Source organism: Mustelus asterias, chromosome 9, assembly GCF_964213995.1.
Source record: "Mustelus asterias chromosome 9, sMusAst1.hap1.1, whole genome shotgun sequence".
Classification (NCBI taxonomy): domain Eukaryota; kingdom Metazoa; phylum Chordata; class Chondrichthyes; order Carcharhiniformes; family Triakidae; genus Mustelus; species Mustelus asterias.
This window is the reverse complement of record NC_135809.1, coordinates 113,557,334-113,580,312: the sequence shown is the minus strand read 5'-3', so window position 1 is coordinate 113,580,312 and position 22,979 is coordinate 113,557,334. Positions and strand designations below refer to the sequence as shown.

The 22,979-nt window shown below is 40.3% G+C and overlaps 1 protein-coding gene across 9 annotated transcripts in view; it reads left to right on the top strand.

The window, feature by feature from the left end:
* Positions 1-22,979, top strand: part of btbd10b (BTB (POZ) domain containing 10b) — a 72,234-nt gene that overhangs the window by 17,149 nt on the left and 32,106 nt on the right. For 8 of the 9 annotated variants that reach the window (XM_078220885.1, XM_078220889.1, XM_078220884.1 and 5 more), the window contains one exon: positions 21,609-21,805. In XM_078220885.1, coding sequence (XP_078077011.1) covers positions 21,609-21,805 — 197 coding nt within the window. Of the gene's footprint in view, positions 1-7,036; positions 7,451-21,608; positions 21,806-22,979 lie in introns of those variants that run through there. The other variant, XM_078220883.1, reaches the window with a different exon arrangement.

The window sequence follows — 22,979 nt, the reverse complement described above, 5'->3', positions numbered from 1 at the left end:
CTTTTCTAGTCTTTCTCTCCTGTCTTCTGCTCACCCACCACTGTTGCCTTCGTTGGTCTACTTTCACTTCTGATCTCCCAATGATTCAGATTTAAAAAAATGTAATTGTATTTAAATTCCTTCACAGTCATTCCTTTCCCTAGCTCAGCAGTCTTTTCTGGCCTTATTCCCCCGTTCCTAACACAACTTTCTGCTCCTCTCGATTTGGGTCTTTTGTGCATGCAGTCAGCCTTTCTCCCACCATTGACATCTATTCCTTCAACTGCTTAGTTGAGACCCTCTTTCTTTAATACTATCATTAGATGAAGAGAAATATTTTCTTTGAGGGCCTGTTAGTCTGTGACATTCTCTTCCTCAGAGAGCAGTGGAGACTGGGTCGTTGGATAGATTCTTGATTGCTATGGGGTAAACAGGAAAATAGAAACTGCAATCAGATCAGCCATGAACTTATCAAATGCGGAGCAGACTCAAGTGGCCTACTTCTGTTCCTAATTAGTATGTTCATTCTTGCCCGATTTAATATGGTATCCATTTTCTGATTATGCCTCTAACATGCCTTGGAATATTTTCTGCATTACAGGCCCTGTGTAAATGCAGTTTGACGCATTACTGTTGTCAGCCCACTGATTATTCAGTTGTGTAATTCATGCTGCCAATTACATCTCCTGGAGCTCATTAAAATAGTTAATGTTCAGTATCCTAAACACATTTTAAAAATTGTGTGTGGAATTTACAGACTTTGGGGTGTTTGGGAGTAATACAGCAAACTTTAAATTGCACACTTGGACAAAATAAACCATGGGAATCCAGTGCTCATCCCCTATACTTAGTGCCTTGAACCAGATGTAATTTAGTGCTGATGGAGCTTTCTCTACCATTCTTCCTCCTGGTTTTCTTTCCTAAGCGGTTTTCTTTCCTAAGCAGTTTTCTCCACTCTAACAAATTTGGAACCAACATATTTGGTGTCCGTGTGTCCAAATGAAGTCGAGTATTGTTCAATTACTCTGCACAAGTCTCAAGCATTTCATACCTTGCACACTTTGCCAGACACTCCAAATAAAAACGCAAGACTGCTGCTAAGTAACAACTAATTTCATACCCTTAATGTGGAGATGCTCAGTATAGTTTAGCACACCATTAAATTAGAAATGCATGGGAATCAGTGACTTGCTAATCAATGAATGTTAGATGATTGTGTGAGTTAATATCTGATTTGGGGCACCACACATCAGTGAACTGTGCAACTCCAGGCACTCAGTTGACTTGGTGAAGTTGCACAAGATAGCTAGGTGCTAAATGGTAGATAATTGCTGTAAAACAAAAAGCAGTAATTAGGTCCTTAGAGACTAAATGTATTTTGAAGTGCACAATTTATTTCTTAGGTGAAAATTGTAGCTTTCTAGAATTTTATTTAGTCATGATAAAATGCTTTTAGATCTTCCCAGATCTGGGACAGTTTTGCTGCAGCATCTACATTCTTGTGCCGATTATGTGGCCATCATCACACTGCTCTTTGTGAGACCTAACTGTGTGTACATTAGCTGTCACTTTTCTGACATTACTACATTTTTTCAAAAAAATTCTTGATTGATGTAAAGTGTTTGGGGTATGCTGGAATCATGAAAGGTGCTATAGAAATGTAAGCATGTCATGCACAGAAATTTGTCTTTAGGTGCTGTAGAATTCTTAAAACTTAATCATCTTGCAAAAGTTTCAATATAAAACCGAAAATCTGCCAAGAATTGTAGGATCACGGTTTTATGGTGGATGAATAATTAGATGTTGTTTTTATTAACGTGAGATTTTGTGAACCAGATCTCTCCGCTGTTTCTGTGATGAGACTTGAATATATCTAATTCTGCCTGTATTATGAGACAATGGGATTTTTACTGGGCATTGAGGGTGTCATATTCCTTAATTTTGTCAATTTTTCTATGTAATAGTCAGTTAGTGCAGTCGCTCATGAACTGGGTAAATACTTGAAGAACATTTTACAGGGCTGTCAGCAAAGAGCAGATGAGTGGGAGTAATTGGATCACTCTTTCAAGGAGTTGGCACAGGGACGTAGGGACAGGAGGAGGCCATTTAACCCCTAGAACCTGTTCCGCTATTCAATGAGATTGTGGCTCATCTGTGACTTAATTCTATGCCTTTTCCCCATACCCTTTTAAAGATAACAAAAATATATCAATCTCTGATTTTAAAATTAAGAAATTGATTTAGCATCAACTGCCATTTGGGGAATCGGGTTCCAAACTTCTATCCTTTGTAGAAGTGTTTCCTAATTTCATTCCTGGTTCTAATTTTTAAACTATGCCACCTAGTCCTGCATTCCCAACCAATGGGCTGAATGGCCTCCCTTGCTGTATCATTCTGAGATTCTGCATAAATTCCAAATCATTGGCTCTGTCCATGTGTGAAGTTGCTTTCTACATCTGCAGGATGGTTCACTTCAGTTACTCGCAGATTTACAGTTCCCCTTTGCTATGCCTGCCCTGTGGTACATGCAAAACTGAAATTCTCTATGAAGTTTGAACTATTTGTAAATGTTTGTAGCTTGCTAAATATTTCATGTCTGCTCTATTATTTATACCATTTCCCCCTTCTCCCTTTCCAAATCATTAATTTGCTGTTTGCTTTTGATGTGACTGTCAACTTTGTTATGCATTGGTAGTATAACCATAGTCATTTTGTTTGAATTTATTTAATAAATAAGCTGAAGACTGAGTATAGATACAGCATCTATGTTCCTTAATGAACATACTTCATTTACCCAGTTCGTTATACTCTGGAGATGGCTCTTCATGCAGTTTTGTGAAGTTCTGTTCTGATCACTTTGAAGTTGTGATATGACAAAATGAATGTATAATATATTTTAATTATGAAATTAATAGTACTGGAAATAAAAGTGGAAACTTCAATTACATGTGGCTTTGTTCAGGCTCAAGTGATTGTATGTGATATTTTGTCGTGTAATTAACTAAACCCTTCATCTTGGCATTCAATGTAAATATTGGCAAGTTTAGATGATAAATTTATGTACATGATGTGCAATTTTAGGACTATGAAAATAATGGTTTGGCTAACTAATTAGCATGGCAATTGTGATACTTGCTCCGTATCTTCCCATGTTTTAGGATTGCAGAGCAAAATAACAATTCATTACATGTGTTTCTATAGTTCTTTAAACTTGGATAAGGCAGGATGGTGTGAAAAGAATGTTTTGAATAGTCGATTTGAATTCGAGTTGAGAGGAACAAGTTGTTACTCTGAGACCTTCAGGGTTAAAGCTGCTCTGTAAATGCAAGTTGTGGATGTTAAGACTGAAATGATTATCCACAGTCCCCCAGGCTGAAAGGATCATTAGGGTTTCAGGTCTGCTGGGTGAGCTGCTCCTAAAATGGACTTTGATTTAGTGTTAAATTCAGATAATCTGCCCATTCTTCAAGGAATACCTGACTTGGATTCTGGATCAATTCTGATTTGATGAAGTGAGGAGGCATAGACATATCTTCATTTATCTATTCAGAAAGTCCCTATATTTTTCCTCATTTCAAAGTCTTAAGTATTGCCTCTACTCCATCAGTAAACCATCCCTTTGATTTTTATTTGTGTGTGATGAAGTACTTGCTAACATGGGTCTTTAATTTTACTTTTTATTAGTTTGCCGCTCAATGATTCTCTTGAGTTGGTAAGAAAGCTGCATTGCTAGTGGAAGGCCTTTGCACAATCTGTAGTGGGGACATTGTTTCCCAGAGAGTCAGTCTAATCTGTTGGGGGCAGATTGGGTGGAGGGCAAAGGAGAAATGAAAATATTACTTTCACACTTGAAGAAGGAAATCTTAATGAAGGGAGCGAACACTGCTTGTGTGGAGAGCTGAAAAGAGACCAACAAAAGAAACTGTCCTTTGCATGGAAGACTGGAGCAAGTGACTCACTTAAAAGCAACGATGATGTGACAATGCTTTCATGTCACCTGGAGGGCGATTATGATGTTTTGCTGGTGAGATTGGAGCTGTGTTAAAGGTCAAGGTCATGACCCCCATGCTGTAAATCTTAAAATCAGTTACTGATTAATTGTGGTTGGTGTTTGCAAATTGGCTGAAATTTATAAATTTGCTGCTCCTGGTTAGGAGCAAGTGCTAAGTGATAGCCCCTTCTGATCTGTGATGTCTGAGGAACTAAGTCCACGTTGTAAGGCTGATGTGAGATGTTAACAACTTTGCCAGAAAATAGTGGTCGTATCTATAAAATTGTCATTATTACAGTTCTTTCAACTACTAAATAATCCTTAATTTGGTAAAATATTGGGTAGACAGTGCAGAATATTCTAATTTTCACAAATAGCTGCCGGGATTATGCTAAATGTGCCTGTTTCATATTTTCCCATTTACTGATTTGCTTGACTAATATTGTAAAATAATCAATCTCTGGATTTTTTTATCAGTTAGCTGAATGTGGAGATGCAATAAACCTGTGACCCTCTTGGTGGGAGGGGTGTATATTTAGGAGCAGATATTAAAGAATACATGAACATAATTGTCGTCGTTGGGCTGTCCTTCGATTTGAGGATGATGTCTACTCAGATTTGAGGGTCAATCGCATATATATGGGCACGTGTGGCAGGATGTTCTATGATGTAGTGGGGTGCAGGATTTGGTTCTTCCTTTCCATCTCTGTCGCCATCTTCCTCATCAAGATCGCGTGATGTAGCTTGATGGATAAGTTGTTTGCATTCTGAACGATTAGTAGCAAGCTTCCCCAGTCATAGAATTGTAGAATCTCTACAGTGCAGAAGGAGACCATTTGGCCCGTCGACCCTGCACCAATTACAATCCCACCCAGGCCCAATCCCCAAGTATTTACCCTGCTAATCACCCCTGACATGAAGGATCAATTTACCATGGCCAATCAACCTAACCTACACATCTTTGGAGTGTGGGAGAAAACCAGAGCACCCGGAGGAAATCTATGCAGACACAGAGACAGTGCAAACTCCACAGTCACCTGAGGCCGGAATTGAACCCGGGTCGCTGGCGCTGAGAGGCAGCACTGCTAGCCATCAAGCTGCCCCTTTTAGTATTAGTCGTTAATATCAATGCTGCTGTGCTTTAAAGGGAGCTTCAGAGCTTTGAAGTGTTTTCTTTGTGCTGTCCTGCAACAATGACCATTTGAGAGTTGAGAAAACAGGACTGGGTAGGGAAGACATTTTTCAATTATCCGGACAATTGTCCAGTCCATTGAAGTTGATTTTGTAGGATCTTTATCTGAATACTTATGGAATTGGCTTCAAGAAGGACACCAGCGTTTAGTTAATGATCCTCCCATTGAATCTGCAGGAGGTGATAGATGATACTGAGGGAATTTCTCTAGTGCTCTTTTGTGTCGCTGATGCACAGTCCTGGTCTTGCTGCACTACAGAAGCATGGTGAAGACAACCACTCTGTACACCAGGACATTTGTTGACTTACCAAAGTCTTTGTCAAACATTTGCTGCCATAGTTTGTGAAGGTTGATATGGTACAGTTGATTGGGTGTTGGATCTCCTTGTCAATGGTAACCTTTTCCGAGAGATGGCCACCAAGGTATGGGAAATGCTCAACATCAGAGTCTCTGCCTCAACATATATGGGAGGTGGAATATTTGGCTGACCAGGTGTAGGTTGGTAGGAGTTCTCTTTTGGCAACTGCTGTAATTTTTAAAATGTGTAACACAATCAATTGTGATTGCTGTTGAATCTTTTTTGCTTTTCTATACATAACTGCTTGATTTAAATACCTCTCCAGGTGGCTATTGAGGCAAAGCCTATAACTTTGTTTGAAAGGCACTAGTTAAGTATTCCAGTTTGGCGAGAATATAAATAGTTGTGCACTTGTTGGAGAGACTGCTTTTGGGTGAAGAACACTGGTACATACATGAATGGCTGCTCTTCTGTCAATGTTGCCTTTTACTGTTTAACTAGCAGTTTTCTACAGCTCCCTTGCCTCGGCCTCCCTTTCTCCTCCTCCTCTGCCAACTTCTCCTTGGCGACTCCGCCTTTGTCTGCCTCTCCCATGGTTTCTTCTTCTCTTCTGCCTCTCCTTGTTGTGTCTTTTTCTACCTGCCTTTCTTTGTTGCTGCAATCTCTTCTGCCTGTCTGCTTCCTCATTTTTTTCCTCCTTCGTACTCTCTAATAACTGCAGTAATGGCTGAAGGCAGAGCAGGTAAGTAGTTTTCCTCATGTGTATTTTAATGCTCATTCAATTTGAATCATATATTCTTCAATGTCATGGTAAAACATGTCTTGTGGCACAGTGGGAGTGACCCTACCATTAGCCTCGGGTTCAAGTCCTTGTTGACTTGTTGGCCACAGAAGGAATGTTCATAACGTGGTTCAACGGGACGATAATTGGCTCAGGAATCCTTCCACCACTCCCCCAAAGAGGAAAAAAGTCTGTGTGAACATATGCTAAAAAATGTCATAGCACATGCCTTGCACCTGTGAGACAAGTGGAGAAGCAAATTGTTGTGGTACCATCATGAAATTTAAATGTGCAGCAAAATGTATTGGATATTATTAATAATGTGCCAGATTCTTTTTCTGGGGCTATAGTGAAGTGGAGAATGGGACTAATTCAGAAACGCTTTGTCAGTAGAGGCACAATGGGCCGAAGGGTGGTCTTTTGTGTTGTATGATTCTGTGATTCAGAGATTTTATGATTTTTCTTTCATGCAAGTATTTTTTTGAACAGTTTCTCACTGACGTTCCTATGATATACTGCTGATTATAAAATGTTTATTATTTGCACATTGGTATTTGAGGACAAATTGTGCATCATCCAATTTTCTTGGTGGGTGAAACAGTTGGTGGGCCTGTTTTGAATTTTTCATTACACTTTAGTCAAGGCGACTAATGCACAATGAAGAAATGCTTGACAGATGGTAACAGAAGCAGCTGGTAGCTTACTGGGAGGGGAGCGAAAAGGAGGGAAAAAATCCTTTTGGCATCTGATGTCAAATTGCAGCATCATCACCCCTGCTTGGAGTTGGAGCAATTGCAGCCACAAATGCAGAACAAAGACCGGTGAGGGGAGGGGAGGTTCCAGACGTCAGCACCTGCACAGCAGCACTCTTCCCAGTCAGCAACTACCACAGAAGTGATTTGGAATTTGCGGCTGTGATTTTCATGTGTGAACCGAGAGGTTACACTGACAATCAGGCAGCACAGGAGCTAAAAGCTCTGAAGGCGGCTAAGTGATGCAGTGGTTTGCTGTCGGCTCCCGCAGCTCATAAATAAAGCAGGGAAATGACGAACAGGGTCCTGGAGATGCCGAGATTCAAAAGTGATGCCCAAGGATGCTGCGAGTGCTGCATTCTTTCCACAAGTGCGACTGTTCTGGGTTTTGCACTGGTCTTGCATTCAGAAATTTTTGGCCTGCTGCTTTCTCCCTGTTTCATGTAAAACATCAAGGTATGTATATCAATCTTCAAAAATAATTGCGATATTTGCATCGGACTATTATAGATTTTGATGTAGAACTTCAGTGTGATCCTCTCTATGGCTGGTTATGAAAAGGAGTCACTGCAAACTAGTTGGCACAGAATTAGGAGCAGCTGAAATCAGTTATTCAGGAAGAGATTGAGTTCCTGTATTAGGACTGAAAAATCCATAAGCTTTAACTCTGTGGTCGCTCTGAGACCCAGTCTTCTGGTGGCATTGTGTTGGACTGATCCAGTTTAATAATCTTTAACCTTCATTGCATTCAGTGGGTTTGGGGGGGGGGGGGGGTGGTGGTGGGGGGGGGGGGAGAAAAACAGCATTGTTGAACAGATTGTCCCTGTTTTTCCGCACACATCCACACATGTGTTCTCCGATGTTCTGCTTGTAGAGGTCGAGAGTATTTTGTGTTTTTTTTTTCACTTTCAAAGACTGCTACCTGAAATATGTTGTACCTGCTGGGAGAAGATTGCATTTGTCCGTCTGGATACCTGTAAATGTAGCTAAAAGATGCAAGGTTAGTTTAATGTATAGCCCAGTAAAGTCCTTTAATAGGAGTGAAACTTGGCAGAGATTGATTTCCCTTCACAGATTTAAATTGAAGACAGCAAGTTATCTTTTAGAATATTACATTTTGCTGTTTTGTTTATATTGCGTTTCATTTTGCTTTATGATGGGATTTGAAGTTTACTGTCCATTCAGAGCAGCTGTGATGACTTATTACAATTGCCACTTCACTGCCCTCAGATGTGAGCTGACTCAGCAGTTGTTAATCAGTTCATTTGACAAATAATATTTTGATGACCGAAATAAATCTGAAATCAACAACAGCTGGAAACCTTCCATCTGGCTGCTGTATGTTAAAACTCTAATTTATGTTGTCAACTTTACTATTGCTCATTCTGCTGATTCACTCCTGCATTGAGTGCGTTTTTTTAAAAGTGGGTTTCTTCAGTGCTAGAATTTTCCCTTTTTAGCTTATGAGGGTAGTTTTCAAGGCGATTCTGTTCTTATTCATGCATCTTGTAAGTGCTGTCATGTTGTTCTTCTATTGTAGAATTAGATGGTTCAATTGAGCTGTGACCTCAAAGGATTTTTTTTTTCCTGGTTGTGCAGCAGAGCATACCTACATCAATACAGCGTGTGCTGTGTAACTAAATTGCCATTGCTGTGCTGTTTTTAGGCATTGGGTGGGTGAGACAGAGCTTGGGAAAAATTACATGGAATTTGCATAGAAGTCAGCGTGGAAATGGAGCAATTGGTCTATGCTTGTGTCTATTTGCCACACCCCTCCATCTAACTCGATCTGCAAGTTCTTGTATCCTGTTCTCCCTCGTGTATTTGTTTTAACTTCTCCTTAAATGCATCCACACTAATCACCTCAACTACTCCCAATGATAATGAGTTCCAAATTCTAACCACTCAAACCTCACTCCAGGGACATAACTTAAATATAAAGAAGGGTAAGCCCAGGTCTGTTGAGCCTGCTGTGCCATTCAGTAAGATTTTAACTAATCCTTTGATCTTAACTCCATTTTCCCTCCAGGTTCCTGTATCCTTTGATTTTCTTAAGTCCAAAAATCTCTCTCTTAGCTTTGGTTATTCTCAACATCTCAGCATCCACAATCCTCTGAGGTAGAGAATTCCAAATATTCATAACCCCGAGTGAAGAAGCTTCTCATCTGGCTTAAATAGTCAACCACTTAGCCTGAGACTGTGCCCATCAGTTCTAGACTTCGAGCCAGTCGAAGACAAGGTATCTCGTCAAACCTTCTCATAGGTTCTCTCCAGTCTGTATGTTTCAATAAGATCCCCTCTCCCTGTCCTGGTCCCCCCCATGCAGACACTATAATTAAGAAAGCCCACCAACGCCTCTACTTCCTCAGAAGACTAAGGAAATTTGACATGTCAGCTACGACTCTCTCCAACTTTTACAGATGCACCATAGAAAGCATTCTTTCTGGTTCTATCACAGCTTGGTATGGCTCCTGCTCTGCCTAAGTTCGCAAGGAACTACAAAAGATCGTGAATGTAGCCCAATCTGTCATGCAAATCAGCCTCCCATCCATTAATTCTGTTTACATTTCCTGCTGCCTCGGCAAAGCAGCCAGCATAATTAAGGACCCCACGCACCCCAGACATTCTCTCTTCCACTTTCTTCCTGCGGGAAAAAGATACAAAAGTCTGAGGTCGCGTACCAACTGACTCAAGAACAGCCTCTTCCTTGCTGCTGTCAGACTTTTGAATGGACCTTGCATTAAGTTGATCTTCCCCCATGCCCTAGCTATGATTGTAAGACTACATTCTGCACTCTCTTGTTTCCTTCTCTATGAACGGTATGTTTTGTCTGCATAGCGTGCAAGAAACAATACTTTTCACTGTTAATACATGTGACAATAAATCAAATCAAATCCCCCTCCTAAACTCCAGAGAGATAGGCTCATTCTAGTCAATCTCATTATAGGATAACTTTTTCATCCCAAGAATCAATCCAGTGGACCCTCATTCTTCTATGATAGATATATTCTTCCTTGGGTACATTGTACTAGGGGATTTTCACAGTGACTTCATTGCAGCGTTAATGTAAGTCTACTTGTGACACCAATAAATAAAGTTTAAAAACAGCTTACTCCAGGTATGGTTCCTCATCTAAAACACTCTGCAGTTGTAACAAGACTTCCTCACCATTATACGTCCAATTCTTTGCAATAAAAGCCAATATGCAAGTATACTATTTGCTTTCCAAATTGCATATTACACTAGCATGCTAACTTTGTTTCATATGAAAGGGCACTCATCCCTCTGCAAACCAACATTGAATAATTTCTCACTATTTAGACAATAGCCAGTTTTTCCTGTTCTCCCTATCAAAGTAAATAAGCTCATATTTCCAAATAGATTGCACTCCATCTATTAACTAATTTCCTGCTCATTTAAGTTGGCTATATCACTTCGTAACTCCTACTGTCCTCATCACAACTTTCCATTTTGCTTCGTCTCAATAACACTTACACTCTTCATCCAGGTCATTCATGTAGATTGTCAATAGCTGAGGCCCCAGCACTGTGGCGCTAACCCAAATGTCACCCATTTATTTGTGCTTTCTGTTTTCTGTCTCTAGACCAATCCTTTATCCACACTGATACTGTATTATCCCTAAGCCCATGAGCCCAGTATCTTGTGCAGCAGCCTTTCATGTGGTGTCTTATTCAATATCCAAATAAACTACATCTGCTGATTCCCACTTATCTACCTTGCTTATTAAATCCTCAAAATGTGATTGATTTTGTTTGTTAGTCATAAAACCATGTTGCCTCTGCAGAATGATATAATAATTTTCTAAGTGTGCTGCTACTATTTCTTTAATAATAGATTCCAGCAATTGCTGACGGTTGATATCAAGCTCACTGGCCTGTGGTTCCATTTTCTCTCTTCCTCCTTTCTTGAATAGGTCGATTGCTCTTTAACCATAATCCAGGCTGACATTTGCAGTGCCTTAGACATAAACCTGAGGTCAAATTCCTTCCGCCTCGAGATAGGCATAAAAAAGATCCTAGTACACTATTTTGAAGAAGAATGGGTGATTTTTACAGTATTATGCTCATTATTTACCTGTCACCCAGCATTACTCGAACAGATGTTTGTGGAACCTTGCTGTGCACAAATTGGTTGCTATGTATCCTCATTGCACCAATTTAAAACCCTCAACACTTAAATATTGGCTTTCAAATTGCTGTATTGGCCTTCAAATTGCCACAGTGCCGATAGTGACATGATCTTTTCAATGTTAATTGATGGATAAATCTTGGCCAGGATACTGGGGCCTAGGATTGATATCTCCACAAAATGGATTTAGTTGTTTGGAAGGGGTGAAATTGAGTAAGAGTTGAGGACAGTTTTTCGTGGCAGTAGTAGTGACACAAAGGGATCAGTTCTAAGACCACTCCAAGTCATATTGTTTATCAATAACTTGGATATAGCTCTGGAGGAGTGGAAGAAAATTTGCAACTTACAACAGGCGGTATCATTAATTTGTGAGGACTAAACGCCAAATTTTACTGTTGGACTGTGGCTTGTTCCAGTGTAGTAAGGGTCAGTTAGCTTACCATCTGTCATAGGTAAAATGTTATAAGCTATTAAAGACATTACAGAAGGACACTTGGAAAAATTCAGAGTCAACATTGTTTCGTGAAAGGAAAATAATGGTTAAACAATTTATTGGAATTCTTTGAAGGAGTCATGCGCTGTGGATAAAAGGGGACCAGTGGATGTACTGTACTTAGATTTTCCGAAGGCATTAGTTAAGGTGCCTCATCAAAGGTTATTGTGTCAAATAAAAGCTCATGGTATGGGGGGGAGTAACATATTGGCATGGATAGAAGATTGGCATAAATGGATATTTTTTTGGTTTGCAAGATGTAATAAGTGATGTGCCACAAGGATAAGTATAAGGGCCTCAAGCTTTTTACAATTTGTATAAATAATGTACAAGATCCTGAGGGGTGTTGACAGGGTTGATGTGGAGAAGACATTTTTACTGTCAAGCAATTGACTTCGCTTCTCTCCTCCCCCCCCCCCCCCCACCCGCTTATGCCCTTGTTCAAGCCACACTGACTCGGTGTCTCCCGCAGAACAGTGTGCGCGAGATCAGGAGCGACGGAGCTTCCAACTTTTAACTGTGACTCTGTATTTGAATATGTTGCTGGCGAGTGCTTTGCTTACTGTATTTAAATTTCTTGCTGTTTTAACTTCAGTTTAGTAATCAGCCTGAGGGGCTGAGGTCACTGCTACAATTCAGTTTCTCATGGGTATTTCAGTATGGCTGCAGACTGTCAATTTTGAGAACTTTTTATCTTTTTTTAGCCTGTCTGATTTACGTCACTGACTAGATTCTCAACTGACGCATTCCCTTTGCTGGGGATGTGAATTTCTCAAAAATCTTTAATGGTTTGTTTTTTAAAATTGTACCCATATTTTCTAGTAGTTTGCAGTTTCCAATGAAACATCGTCAAGGTTTTACTGACCTCGATACCTGTTCTGTTTTCATCAGACATGCACTTAAGAGGAGATCAGTTAAGAGGCAGGAAACAAGACAAGGTTATAAATCCATTGAATTAACTGGCCATCCCTTGAGTGTTTTCATTTAATATTGAAAAGCATGTGGATGTGTTCAAAGGAGTGTGTATGCTTCAAAAAATAATATAATTTGAACATGAAATATTCATTTAAAAATCAGTATAGGATGTTTAAGATGTTTGGAACATGCCAAAAATGCTACTGCTATTTTATAAGTGGTTGTTGGATTCAGAAGTTCTTTTTAACAAAATAAGGCAGATTGTCTGTGTTTCTCCATAATTAACAGCTTGCTAACAAAATCGTAGAAACACATGCTTTGAAACATGCAAATCCTGAGGTGATTTTTTTTTACAATATTAATTACAGAACTAATGACATAGTTCTCATTGCAAATTTTCACCAAAATAATGGAGGGAGGCGAGGAAAAGTCATGTGAAATTCTGCTGGAAACTTCACCATTCTGCTCTCAAAGTGCAAAAGGTCATTTGGTCCATTGAGTCCATGCCAGCGCTCTGAAGAGCAACCCAGTTAATTCTGTTACCCCCTCACTCTATCCCCATAGTCCTGCAAGTGTATTTCCCTCAAGTGCCCATCCAATTTTGTTTTGAAATCATTGATCATCTCCCCTTCCACCACCACCATTTGCTGCTTATAAGAATTTCCTTCCCTCATCTCTCCACGTCTCTCGCCTAAAATCTTAAATCTGCGACAGCTGTTCCTTGTCCACCTTATGGAAACCTGTTATAATCTTATGCACCTCTGTTAATTCACCCTAAATTTCTATTGCTTCAGGGAGAACAAACCTGGCTTCTCTAACCTAACCTTGTAGCTAAACTCCCATATCCCATTCTGGTAACTTCCTGTTACCCTGTCAAGGACCCTCAGATCCTTCCCAAAGTGTGGTAACTGGAATCATCTGCAAAACTTTAGATGTGGCTTAACTAGAGCTTTTTAAAGGTCCAGCGTAACTTATCTACTTCCGTACTCAATATCTATATCCATTAAGCCCCAAATCCAGTACACTTTGTTAGCTACTCTCAAAGAACCATACACATGACATGTAAATACAATCACGCACAATTCTCATTCCTTTTTACGTTAACGAAGCTAGAATTCTCCAGTGCTGTTGTGGGACAAACTGTTATGTGGTGGCTTTTTGGTTTACGTTAATTGCAATTTTTCCATGTCAGCCACTGCACTGGCACACAGTGTTATCACCTTATTTATTACTGGATTCCTTTCTTCCCCTCGCATTTTTGCACAGCAACAACATCCTTTGTACAAGTAGTTAAGGTTTGGGTCTTCCCATGAGTAGGACTAGCCTCCATGTTATGGCTTAACTCGGGGAAACAGCATGCGCTTTTGTTCAGTACTGGTGGGAGTGCTGCAATGTTGGAGATGATTTTTCTTTGTTACAACTGAGTTGATGTGTAGAGAATTGAACCAATGATCATACGGAGTGTGGATTAGTCTCATGAAGACCAAACCCAAGTGGGTTGTCAGATTCTCTTCCCTGAACAACCTAGGTGCTCAACCACAAATCACCAATTCTACAGTTTCCATCCTTGGATATGAATACATCACCTCTGGCTTGTTGGTGCAGTGCCATAATCACTACACTGCAGCATTGTGTGTACACTGCAGCATTGTGTGTAATGTACATGTAATCTCCAAATATATCTTCAATCCTGATTTTTGACAGTAAGTGTTGGATAGATTATTTAGCAGGAAGTTATTGCAGTTCCATTTAGCTGAATCAAAGAACGAGGAACAGTACAGCACAGGGACAGCCCCTTCAGCCCTCAAGCCTGCATGATCACATTGTCCTATCTAGACCAACTGCCTGTATCACTTAAATCTCCGTCAGCTCATGTGTCTATCCAAATAAGTCTTAAATGTCACAACATGTCTGCCCCAACCACCTCACTTGGCAGTGCATTCCAGGCCCCCATCATCTCTACTGAACCTTTCCTCCCCTTTTCTTATAGGCGTAGAATATTTGATATTACAGCGCAAGATGCATGGGGGTTATGGGGATATGGCCTGGGTGGGATTGTGGTCAGTACAGACTCGATGGGCCGAATGGCCTCCTGCACTGTATGATTCTAAGAATAAATAATTTGGCCTGTTACCTATGTCAATGGTAGCTCTTCAGCTCAAGTGATTTACCTCAATTTTCCTTTCCACATATTCTTTATATACTTCCATTTCAAATATTGACTCAATTCACTTCTCAATAATGTAATCTTGTTGGTTAAATGAGTCAATTGTTCTCTTTTAGTAAATTGGCTTGTTGGAGCTCTGATGTTTCTCTGTCAGGTTTTTAGATTAAGATCTTGATATCATCAAATTTTGCTCGCCCAACTTTACTGGCCCGTGGTGGGGTGACTGGGGCTCAGAATGGGCTGTGGGGGATGAGGGGTTGGCATAGGAGGGTGCAGGATGATATATGGAGGGATGAGAATGGTACAGGAAGAAGGGGTGGATACGGTATTAAAGTTAGAGAATATTAATGAGTTCTAAAAATCTAATATTGTATATACTTGCCATTTAACTGCAAGTGCTGTTTAAATTGCCAGGGGCCTAAACTGGGAGATAGAAGCTATCCATTGACAGCAACTGAAATAGTTAATTAAGGGAATTAGTTAGAACTAGTCTGTTTTGTACCTGGGTTCAATCCCTTTGTTTCAGGTAATTTAAATTCAGACATTCTTAGTGTGACCAGCGCAACTTTAACTGAGTGCAAGAATTTGGTGAGCTGAGGGAGTTGGATAGAGAGGGAAATACTCCTTTGCTTTTTCTAACTTTCCCACCCTGTAGGAATTGGTTCTTGCTCTACTATAGGGGAAGGATCTACCTGTGTGGTGAATATCTGATAAGTACTTGAGGTCTATTTTATTCCTAAGATTCAAAACAGTACAGGAATTTGTGGTAAGATTGGCCATGCTAAAAATTGCCCCTTAGTGCCCTGAGATGCGTACGTTAGTGGGATTAGCGGGTAAATGTGTAGGGATATGGGGGTAGGGCCTGGGTGGGATTTTGGTCGATGCAGACTCGATGGGCCAGATGGCCTCTTTCTGCACTGTAGGGTTTCTATGATTCTATGATAAAATATATAAAAGAAAATAAATCATTGAATAAAATAATTAATTAAAGCACATAAAGATAGGACGGGTGATGTATCATGGCTGGAGCATGTGGGAACTCTTGGATGACACTGATTTCAGGGCAAACACATCTGCAGTAAGTGTCTGTGCCTTGAGCCACCACATCAGAGAGGAGAAGAGATAACTGTACAATTTATACCAGGAGGCAGTCATACGCCTTCGGATAGGATCTTCTGATTTGAAAGATGGCCAGAGACAGGAGAGTATTACTGTGAGTGAGGCAGTTAAGGGATTCCAGAGGGCAGGAGTGCAAATGCCTCTGCAATTGTCCAACAAGTTTGAGGTCACACATTTTTGGATGGGAGAAGTGGCTGCAGGGTGGATAAGCTGACTAACTGTGGCACTGTGATACAGGATCCCATTCAAGTGTGGGGGCAAAAAGAAATATGGGGTCAGTGTAGTGAAGGCAATTGATATTGTTCTCTGTAGCAAAGAGTGAGAGTCCCGGTGGCTGTGTTGCCTGCCCAGTACCAGGGTTTGGGTTTGCGCATGAGCTGGAGAGAAACTTATGCACGTGCATACGTGAAGGTAATAATCCAGAGATTATTACCTTTGAGCCACATGCAAATTGACAGGTGTGGTTCAAAGACTGGTTTGGGAAAAGTGGGCTCTGGTTAATGGGGCACTGGCACCAGTACTGAGAAAAGTGGGGGATGTACTGTTGGGACGGTCTACACTGAACCGTGCTGGGACTGATGTTCTTGGAGCTGCAAAACTAGGGAAATAGAGAGGACTTTAAACTAAATAGTGGGGCAAGGTATCAATCTGGAAGATGTGGAAACCAAAGAATGGAGACAAGGCAAGAAAGATGGGAACTAATATGGGAAATGATAAACCGAACGTGACAGGAAGGGACAGAGTACAAATTGTAAATCAACAAATAACGCCAGTTATTACAAAAATAATGAAAGGGCAAAATTAAAGGCTCTATCTAAATGCACGTAGCATTTGAAACAAAACAGATGAACTGAAAGCACAAACAGAAGTAAATATGATCTGATAGCCATTACCAAGACGTGGTTTAGGATGACAGATTGTTGAAGGGTACGTGATGTTTAGGAAGGACAGGAAGTCAGGAAAAGGTGGAAGGTTGGCTCTGTTAATTAATAATGGTATTAGAGGGGGATGACCCAACTTCAGGAAACCAGAAAGAGAAGCAATTTGTATAAAGGCTAAACGTAATTTATGGGAGTGGTGTACCAGCCTCCTAATTTTAACTACATGGTAGGACACAGGATAAACAAAGAGGGAATGGGAACTTGTCAGAAAGGTACAGCGATAATCAGGGGGAATTTTAATTTAAAGATAGACTGGAAAACTCAAATGGGCAAGGGTAGTGTGGGTGTGGAGTTCTCAATGTTTTTGGGATAGTTACTTGAAACAGCACATTCTGGAGGCAACCAGAGAGCAAGTTATGCTAGCTCTGGTACTGTACAATGAAGACCGGATTAATTGATAACCTTAAAGTGAATATCAGTGATCATAATGTAACTGAATTTTAATTCCAGTTGAGGGAGAAAAGAGTTGGTCCAAGACTATATAAAGGCCATTATGAGGACATGAAAGCAGAGCTGGCAAATGAGGTTCCACAGTCAATCGAGATACAGTTGCAGACTTTTGAAGAGATATTTCAGAATGCACAATACAATGCAAATTTCTAAGGGGTGGAACCACCATCTGCAAATGGACAGAGTCAGCATGGTTTTGTGAAAGGAAAAGATGTTTAGCCCATAGTCCTTTGAAGGAGTCACTTGCTGAGAATAAAGGGGAACTGGTGGATGTACTGTACTTAGTTTCCATAAAGCTTTTGATAAAGTGTCACATCAAAGGATATTGTGGCAAATAAAACTCGTTATAGGAATAATATATTGGTTTAAGACAGAGTTGAGGAGGAACTTCTTCTCCCAGAGGGTGGTGAATCTCTGGAATTCTCTGCCCACTGAGGTGGTGGAGGCTACCTCGCTGAATATGTTTAAAGCGCGGATGGATGGATTCCTGATCGGTAAGGGAATTAAGGGTTATGGGGATCAGGCGGGTAAGTGGTACTGATCCACGTCAGATCAGCCATGATCTTATTGAATGGCGGGGCAGGCTCGAAGGGCTAGATGGCCTACTCCTGCTCCTATTTCTTATGTTCTTATGTTCTTATGTATGGATAGAAGATTGGCTAGTTAACGGGAGGCAATGGGAAGGGATGAGTCATTTTCTGGCTGGCGAGATATAGCAAGTGGTGTGCCATAGGGATCAATCCTGGGGCTTCAACTTTGTACAATTTATAAAAAAGACTTGAATGAAGGGACCAAAGGTATGGTTGCTAAATTTGCTGATGACAGTTTGGAAGAGGACATGAGGAGGACACAAAGATATAGATAAGTTAAGTGAGTGGGCAAAGATCTGGCAAATGGAGTATAATGTTGGTAAATGTGAAATTGTCAATTTTGACAGGAAGAATAAAAGCATATTATCTAAATGGTGAGAGAGTGCCAAACTCTTGAGATTCAGAGGGATCTAGGTTTCCTAGTGGATGAATCACAAGTCTGGTGTGCAGGTACAGCAAGTAATTAGGAAAGCTAATAGAATATTATTTGTCGGGCGGGGAATTGATTACAAAAGTCAGGAGGTTATGCTTCAGTTGTACATGGCACTGGTGAGACCACACCTGGAGGATTGTGTACAGTATTTGTCTCTTTAAGGAAAGATATGAATGCATTAGAAACAGTTCAGAGGTGGTATACAAGACTAAAATCAGGAATCATAAGGTTGTTTTATGAGGAAAGGTTGGATAGGTTAGGCTTGTATCCTCAAGTTTAGAAGAGTAAGGACTGACTTGAATGAAATCTTTTAAGCTCCTTGGGCGTCTTGATTGGTTGAATGTGGAGAGGATGTTTCCTCTTGTGGGAGAATCTAGAACTAGGGGGTCACAGTTTAAAAATACGAGGTTGCTTATTTAAGACGGTTGAGGATTTTTTCCTGAGGGTCGTTAGTCTTTGGAACGCACTTCCTCAAAAGGCAGTAGAAGCACAGTCTTTGAATACTTTTAATGTAGAGTTAGATAGAATCTTGATTTAACTAGGGGGCAAAAGGTCACTGGGGTAGGCAGGAATGTGGAGGTTACAGTCAGATCAGTCACAGTCTTATTGAATGGCGGAGCAAGCTTGAGGGATTGAGAAGCTTATTCCTCATTCGCCTGTTCGCATTAATGAGATGGATATGGCATGAAGGAAATTGCATGGGATGGGAATTACAGAAGTACTGTTGCAATAAAGATAGTAATTTCACACAAATGTTTTGCATGTATCTGCCTGAAAAGTAATTAATGTTTTCCTTTGTATAGTCTGTGTTTCTCATGATATTGGGTGGAGAAGAAGAGTGGAGTGGGGCAAGTTTTGTATCAGTGGTGGGGAGCAATATGAAAGCCATTAATCTTTTTGAATATAACCATTACTTGAATTCCTGTACATCTGTTTACAAATTTCTATAATCTTTCCTAATTAGTTTCATAAAGGATAAAAAGTTGTTGGCAGAAGTGTTTGACATAATTCAAAACTGTGTGGATCAGTTTCTTTTTCTTTGCATTTGGTTCCCATTTCAATTGCTTCTAATTCTCTTTTCCAGTTCCTCTTTCTCTGCCCTTGAATCAAGATGTCAGCCACAGCTCGGTGGTTAACGTACTGAGAAGGTTGTAGGCTCAAGACCCACTCCAGATACTTTAGCACATGTCCCCCATTATAGTATTGGGGGGGGTGGGTGCTCCTCTGTCAAATGAAACATTAAACTAAGACCTCATCTGCCTGCTCAAATGGATGTGAAAGATTCCATGGCACTACATGAAGAGTCAAGGAGTTCTCCGATGTGTACTTTACCAATGCCTGTCCCATGAACAGGATCACTCAAAGGAAGTTATCTGGTCATTTATCTGTGAGACCTTGCTAAGCACAAATTCAAAAGTACTTGATAGGCTGCAAAGCACATTGGGATGTTGTGAGGTTGTGAAATTGCTTAGAAAAATGCAAGCTTGTTCTTTAATAGTACAAGCAGTCTTCTGTCAAGTCGGACACACTCCTTCAAAGGATGGTGTTCCATGATCTTGTGCCCAGTGTCGTTATCTTTATTTCTGGACAGTGAGCAACAGTGAATTATATTCTGTTTGGGTCTGTGCAACACAGTTCAGAATTATGCTACAATTTAATAAATATGTTGGGTGTTGAAACGCTGATTTTCTGCTGGTTCAGTGTCAAAGTAGCACATCGTTCTAGTGCAATATGTCATGTACACCATTGCTTAGCAGAGATTTGAAATTATTAGGTCACAAAATGTCTCACCGTAGAATTCTCCACTTAAGTGTAGAAGCCATATAATTTTAACGATGAATGTTAAATTTGAAATGAGAATGCAGAGTTGCTTTAAAGCAAACCTAGCTTCTGGCTACTTTCTCTCAAGTCACAAAACGGATAAATTCAATCAAAATGCTCTACCATAACATTCATGAGACAAAAAGGTATTTAATTAGTTGCTGTGTTCAGAGCACTTGCCTAAGGTTTCAACCTTGGGGCTTTTGGGCAAAAGTATAGTTGTCTGTGGTGTTTGGGAAAAATTATTCAATTTCAGAATGGAACGTTGCACAAATGGTTGACTTAAAAGAAGCGCAAGTTTGCCAGTGGTGATTATTGTTCCATGTAGATCTATCAATATAGTAGAATGCTTCATCTGCAGCAAGTATAGGATCATAGAATTTATAACACAAGAAGGTTATCTGGGCTGTCGTACCTCAGCAGGCTCTCAAGACTTTGGGCTTTGTGTCATTACCCCTGCTTCATATGTTTGTTAAATTTGACTTTTTAAATTATTTATCTGATTCCTTCCATTGGAAAAAAAATCTTGGATTCTGCTTCAGTTTTTCTATTTGGGGACATTCCACGTTCTCTCAAATTGTGTAAAAACAAAAGGACAAAATAGATCAAACAGAAGATTTTCTCTGTTCTTTTGGTGAAATCTTAAATTTAATTCTTCAATTTATCAATTCAGTAGCCAGTGGTAATAGTTTCTTATCAGAATCTCTTAATTTCTTTACCGCTGTTTGATCTGCTGTTACATATTGGAAAATTGGCACTAAGAAACATGTTTGCACCACTTTCTTAATACCGTGTATGTGAATAGGCAGAGTCCCTCTGGATTCAGAAATTTCACTTCCATTTACAACTGTACATGTTTTCATATCATAAAATGGTTCTATAAGGGGGCCATTAGGCCAAGTGCACTACCAACTCTTTGAAAGAGCTATCCAATTAGTCCTTCTGCTTTTCCTCTTAACCCTATATTTATCCGGTTCTTTTTTAATTGTTAGGATTGAACTGATACCACCACCCTGTCAGCTCTTTTGCCTTTGCCTTTAAATCTGTGCCCCCCAGTTATTGACCCTTATGGTAATGGATATAGCCCCCTAACTCTGATAAATCTAATTGGCCTGGATTTTATTTGCACCTCCCAGAAGATCACATGATATCAGGTGTGGTGGAGTGAGTGCATTTATTATGATACATAAGATATTGCAACTGTATGGGACAGACTGAATAGACTGGTGGGTCTTTAGTGGTATGCCATTGCAGATGTTGCCTAATATGATTTTGAACACCTGTCTATCTATGCCAGCACTGATTTTAGAATCGAGTATAAATATTTAGTTTGTTTAGTTTTATAACAATGTAAAATTCAATCTGGTCTTGGTTGAGGTTTATCTGCAATTTTTGAAAATATTGTAAAGATGCAGCACACAGAATAAAATCTCTAGCATGTCAATAACCAGCATTAAAGGAAGTAGTAGTAATGGAATAAAGACGAGGTTTTTTTTTGTCTTTTGGGATTTGTGACTCGTTTGTTTAATTTTGCAGTGCCCCTTCACGCACACCGAAGTTTGGGACAGCACGTATTAACAAAATGAACCTCCATGCAGCCACCGGCTATGAGCGATCACGGGATCGCCGCAGGTCAAGCGATCGCTCTCGCGACTCATCTCACGAAAGGACAGAAGGGCAGCTCACTCCATGCATTAGGAACGTAACTTCACCAACTAGGCAGCATCATGGTGGTGAGTTGGTTGTTATATATTTTTCTTGACATCGTGGAAGCACTGCAGCAAAGTTAACTGTTAGCATGATAATGCGTGGCAATGTGAAACCAGTTTGAGAAGTCTTTTTGATGGTTTAAGAGAATTTTTATTGTTTTTGAGGATGCTTCTAACTCAGCATGATGATGATAAATGGGAGTCTCGTTTAACGGGATCCTGATGGGCTGAGATGAAATGTTGAATTCAGTTACTCTTAAGTTAGGGGAGGGGACAGATGCATTGTTTTATTTTTAAGAAAGGTATCTTAAACCCTGAATCAAGTAGCTAGGTCCCCTCTAAGCTGTTCACCTGCGCAGCCGTGCACCAAATCATCGATTATCAACACTGCTCATGTTCTATGTGGACAGTATTCTGCTGCTCCACCAGTTGATGCTTCATGAAACTGTGGTGCCACACATAGCAGGATTTCCATTGGTGCCTAATCCTGCTGGATGTAGCTGGCCATTTGGCAACTGCTATTGATTACAGCTCATCCTAACATAGTGCAGGAAGAGAGTGTGCTCTGGAAATGGAGATGGTGGCGGGGGGGATAATAAAAGGCCACCATTTGAGCTGTTCATCTGGCTCACTAGAAACCAGTGAGTAGTTTCTGAAGGACCTGAACTCTTTGGGCTCAAATGTTTGTTTGAGGCACAATTTTGGGTATGATTGATATCCCAGCCGAGATACGACTGCTTATATTGGCTGGTCGGGATTGAGTGTAGACTGGGGACACAATTTACAGAATCAGGTTGTGTCCAGGAGAGGCGGAAAGGTTTTGGGGCGGGGGGGGACTGGTAAGTTGGAAGAGGCATCAAGTGAGAGGCTTTAGGAGAGAAGTGACAAGTCGGGAGAGGCGGTGAACTGGAGCTGGGAACTGACTAGCAGGAGGCAAGTTATTGAGAGGTTAGGTTAGGCAACCAATAGATTTTTAATGTTAAACTTACAAATTGGGAAAGTAACCCACCTTTGTTACCCGTTTTCATACTGGAAAGTATTTTTTGGTTAGCACGTTTTCATTAAGCACACTTTTTTTTAAGGAACACATTAGACGTGCTAAACAAGGGTTGGCTATACTTCACTGGCTATAAAGCACCTTGGGATGTCCTGAGCATTGTTCCCTCTAATTTCCACATGTATAATGAATTTTATGAGC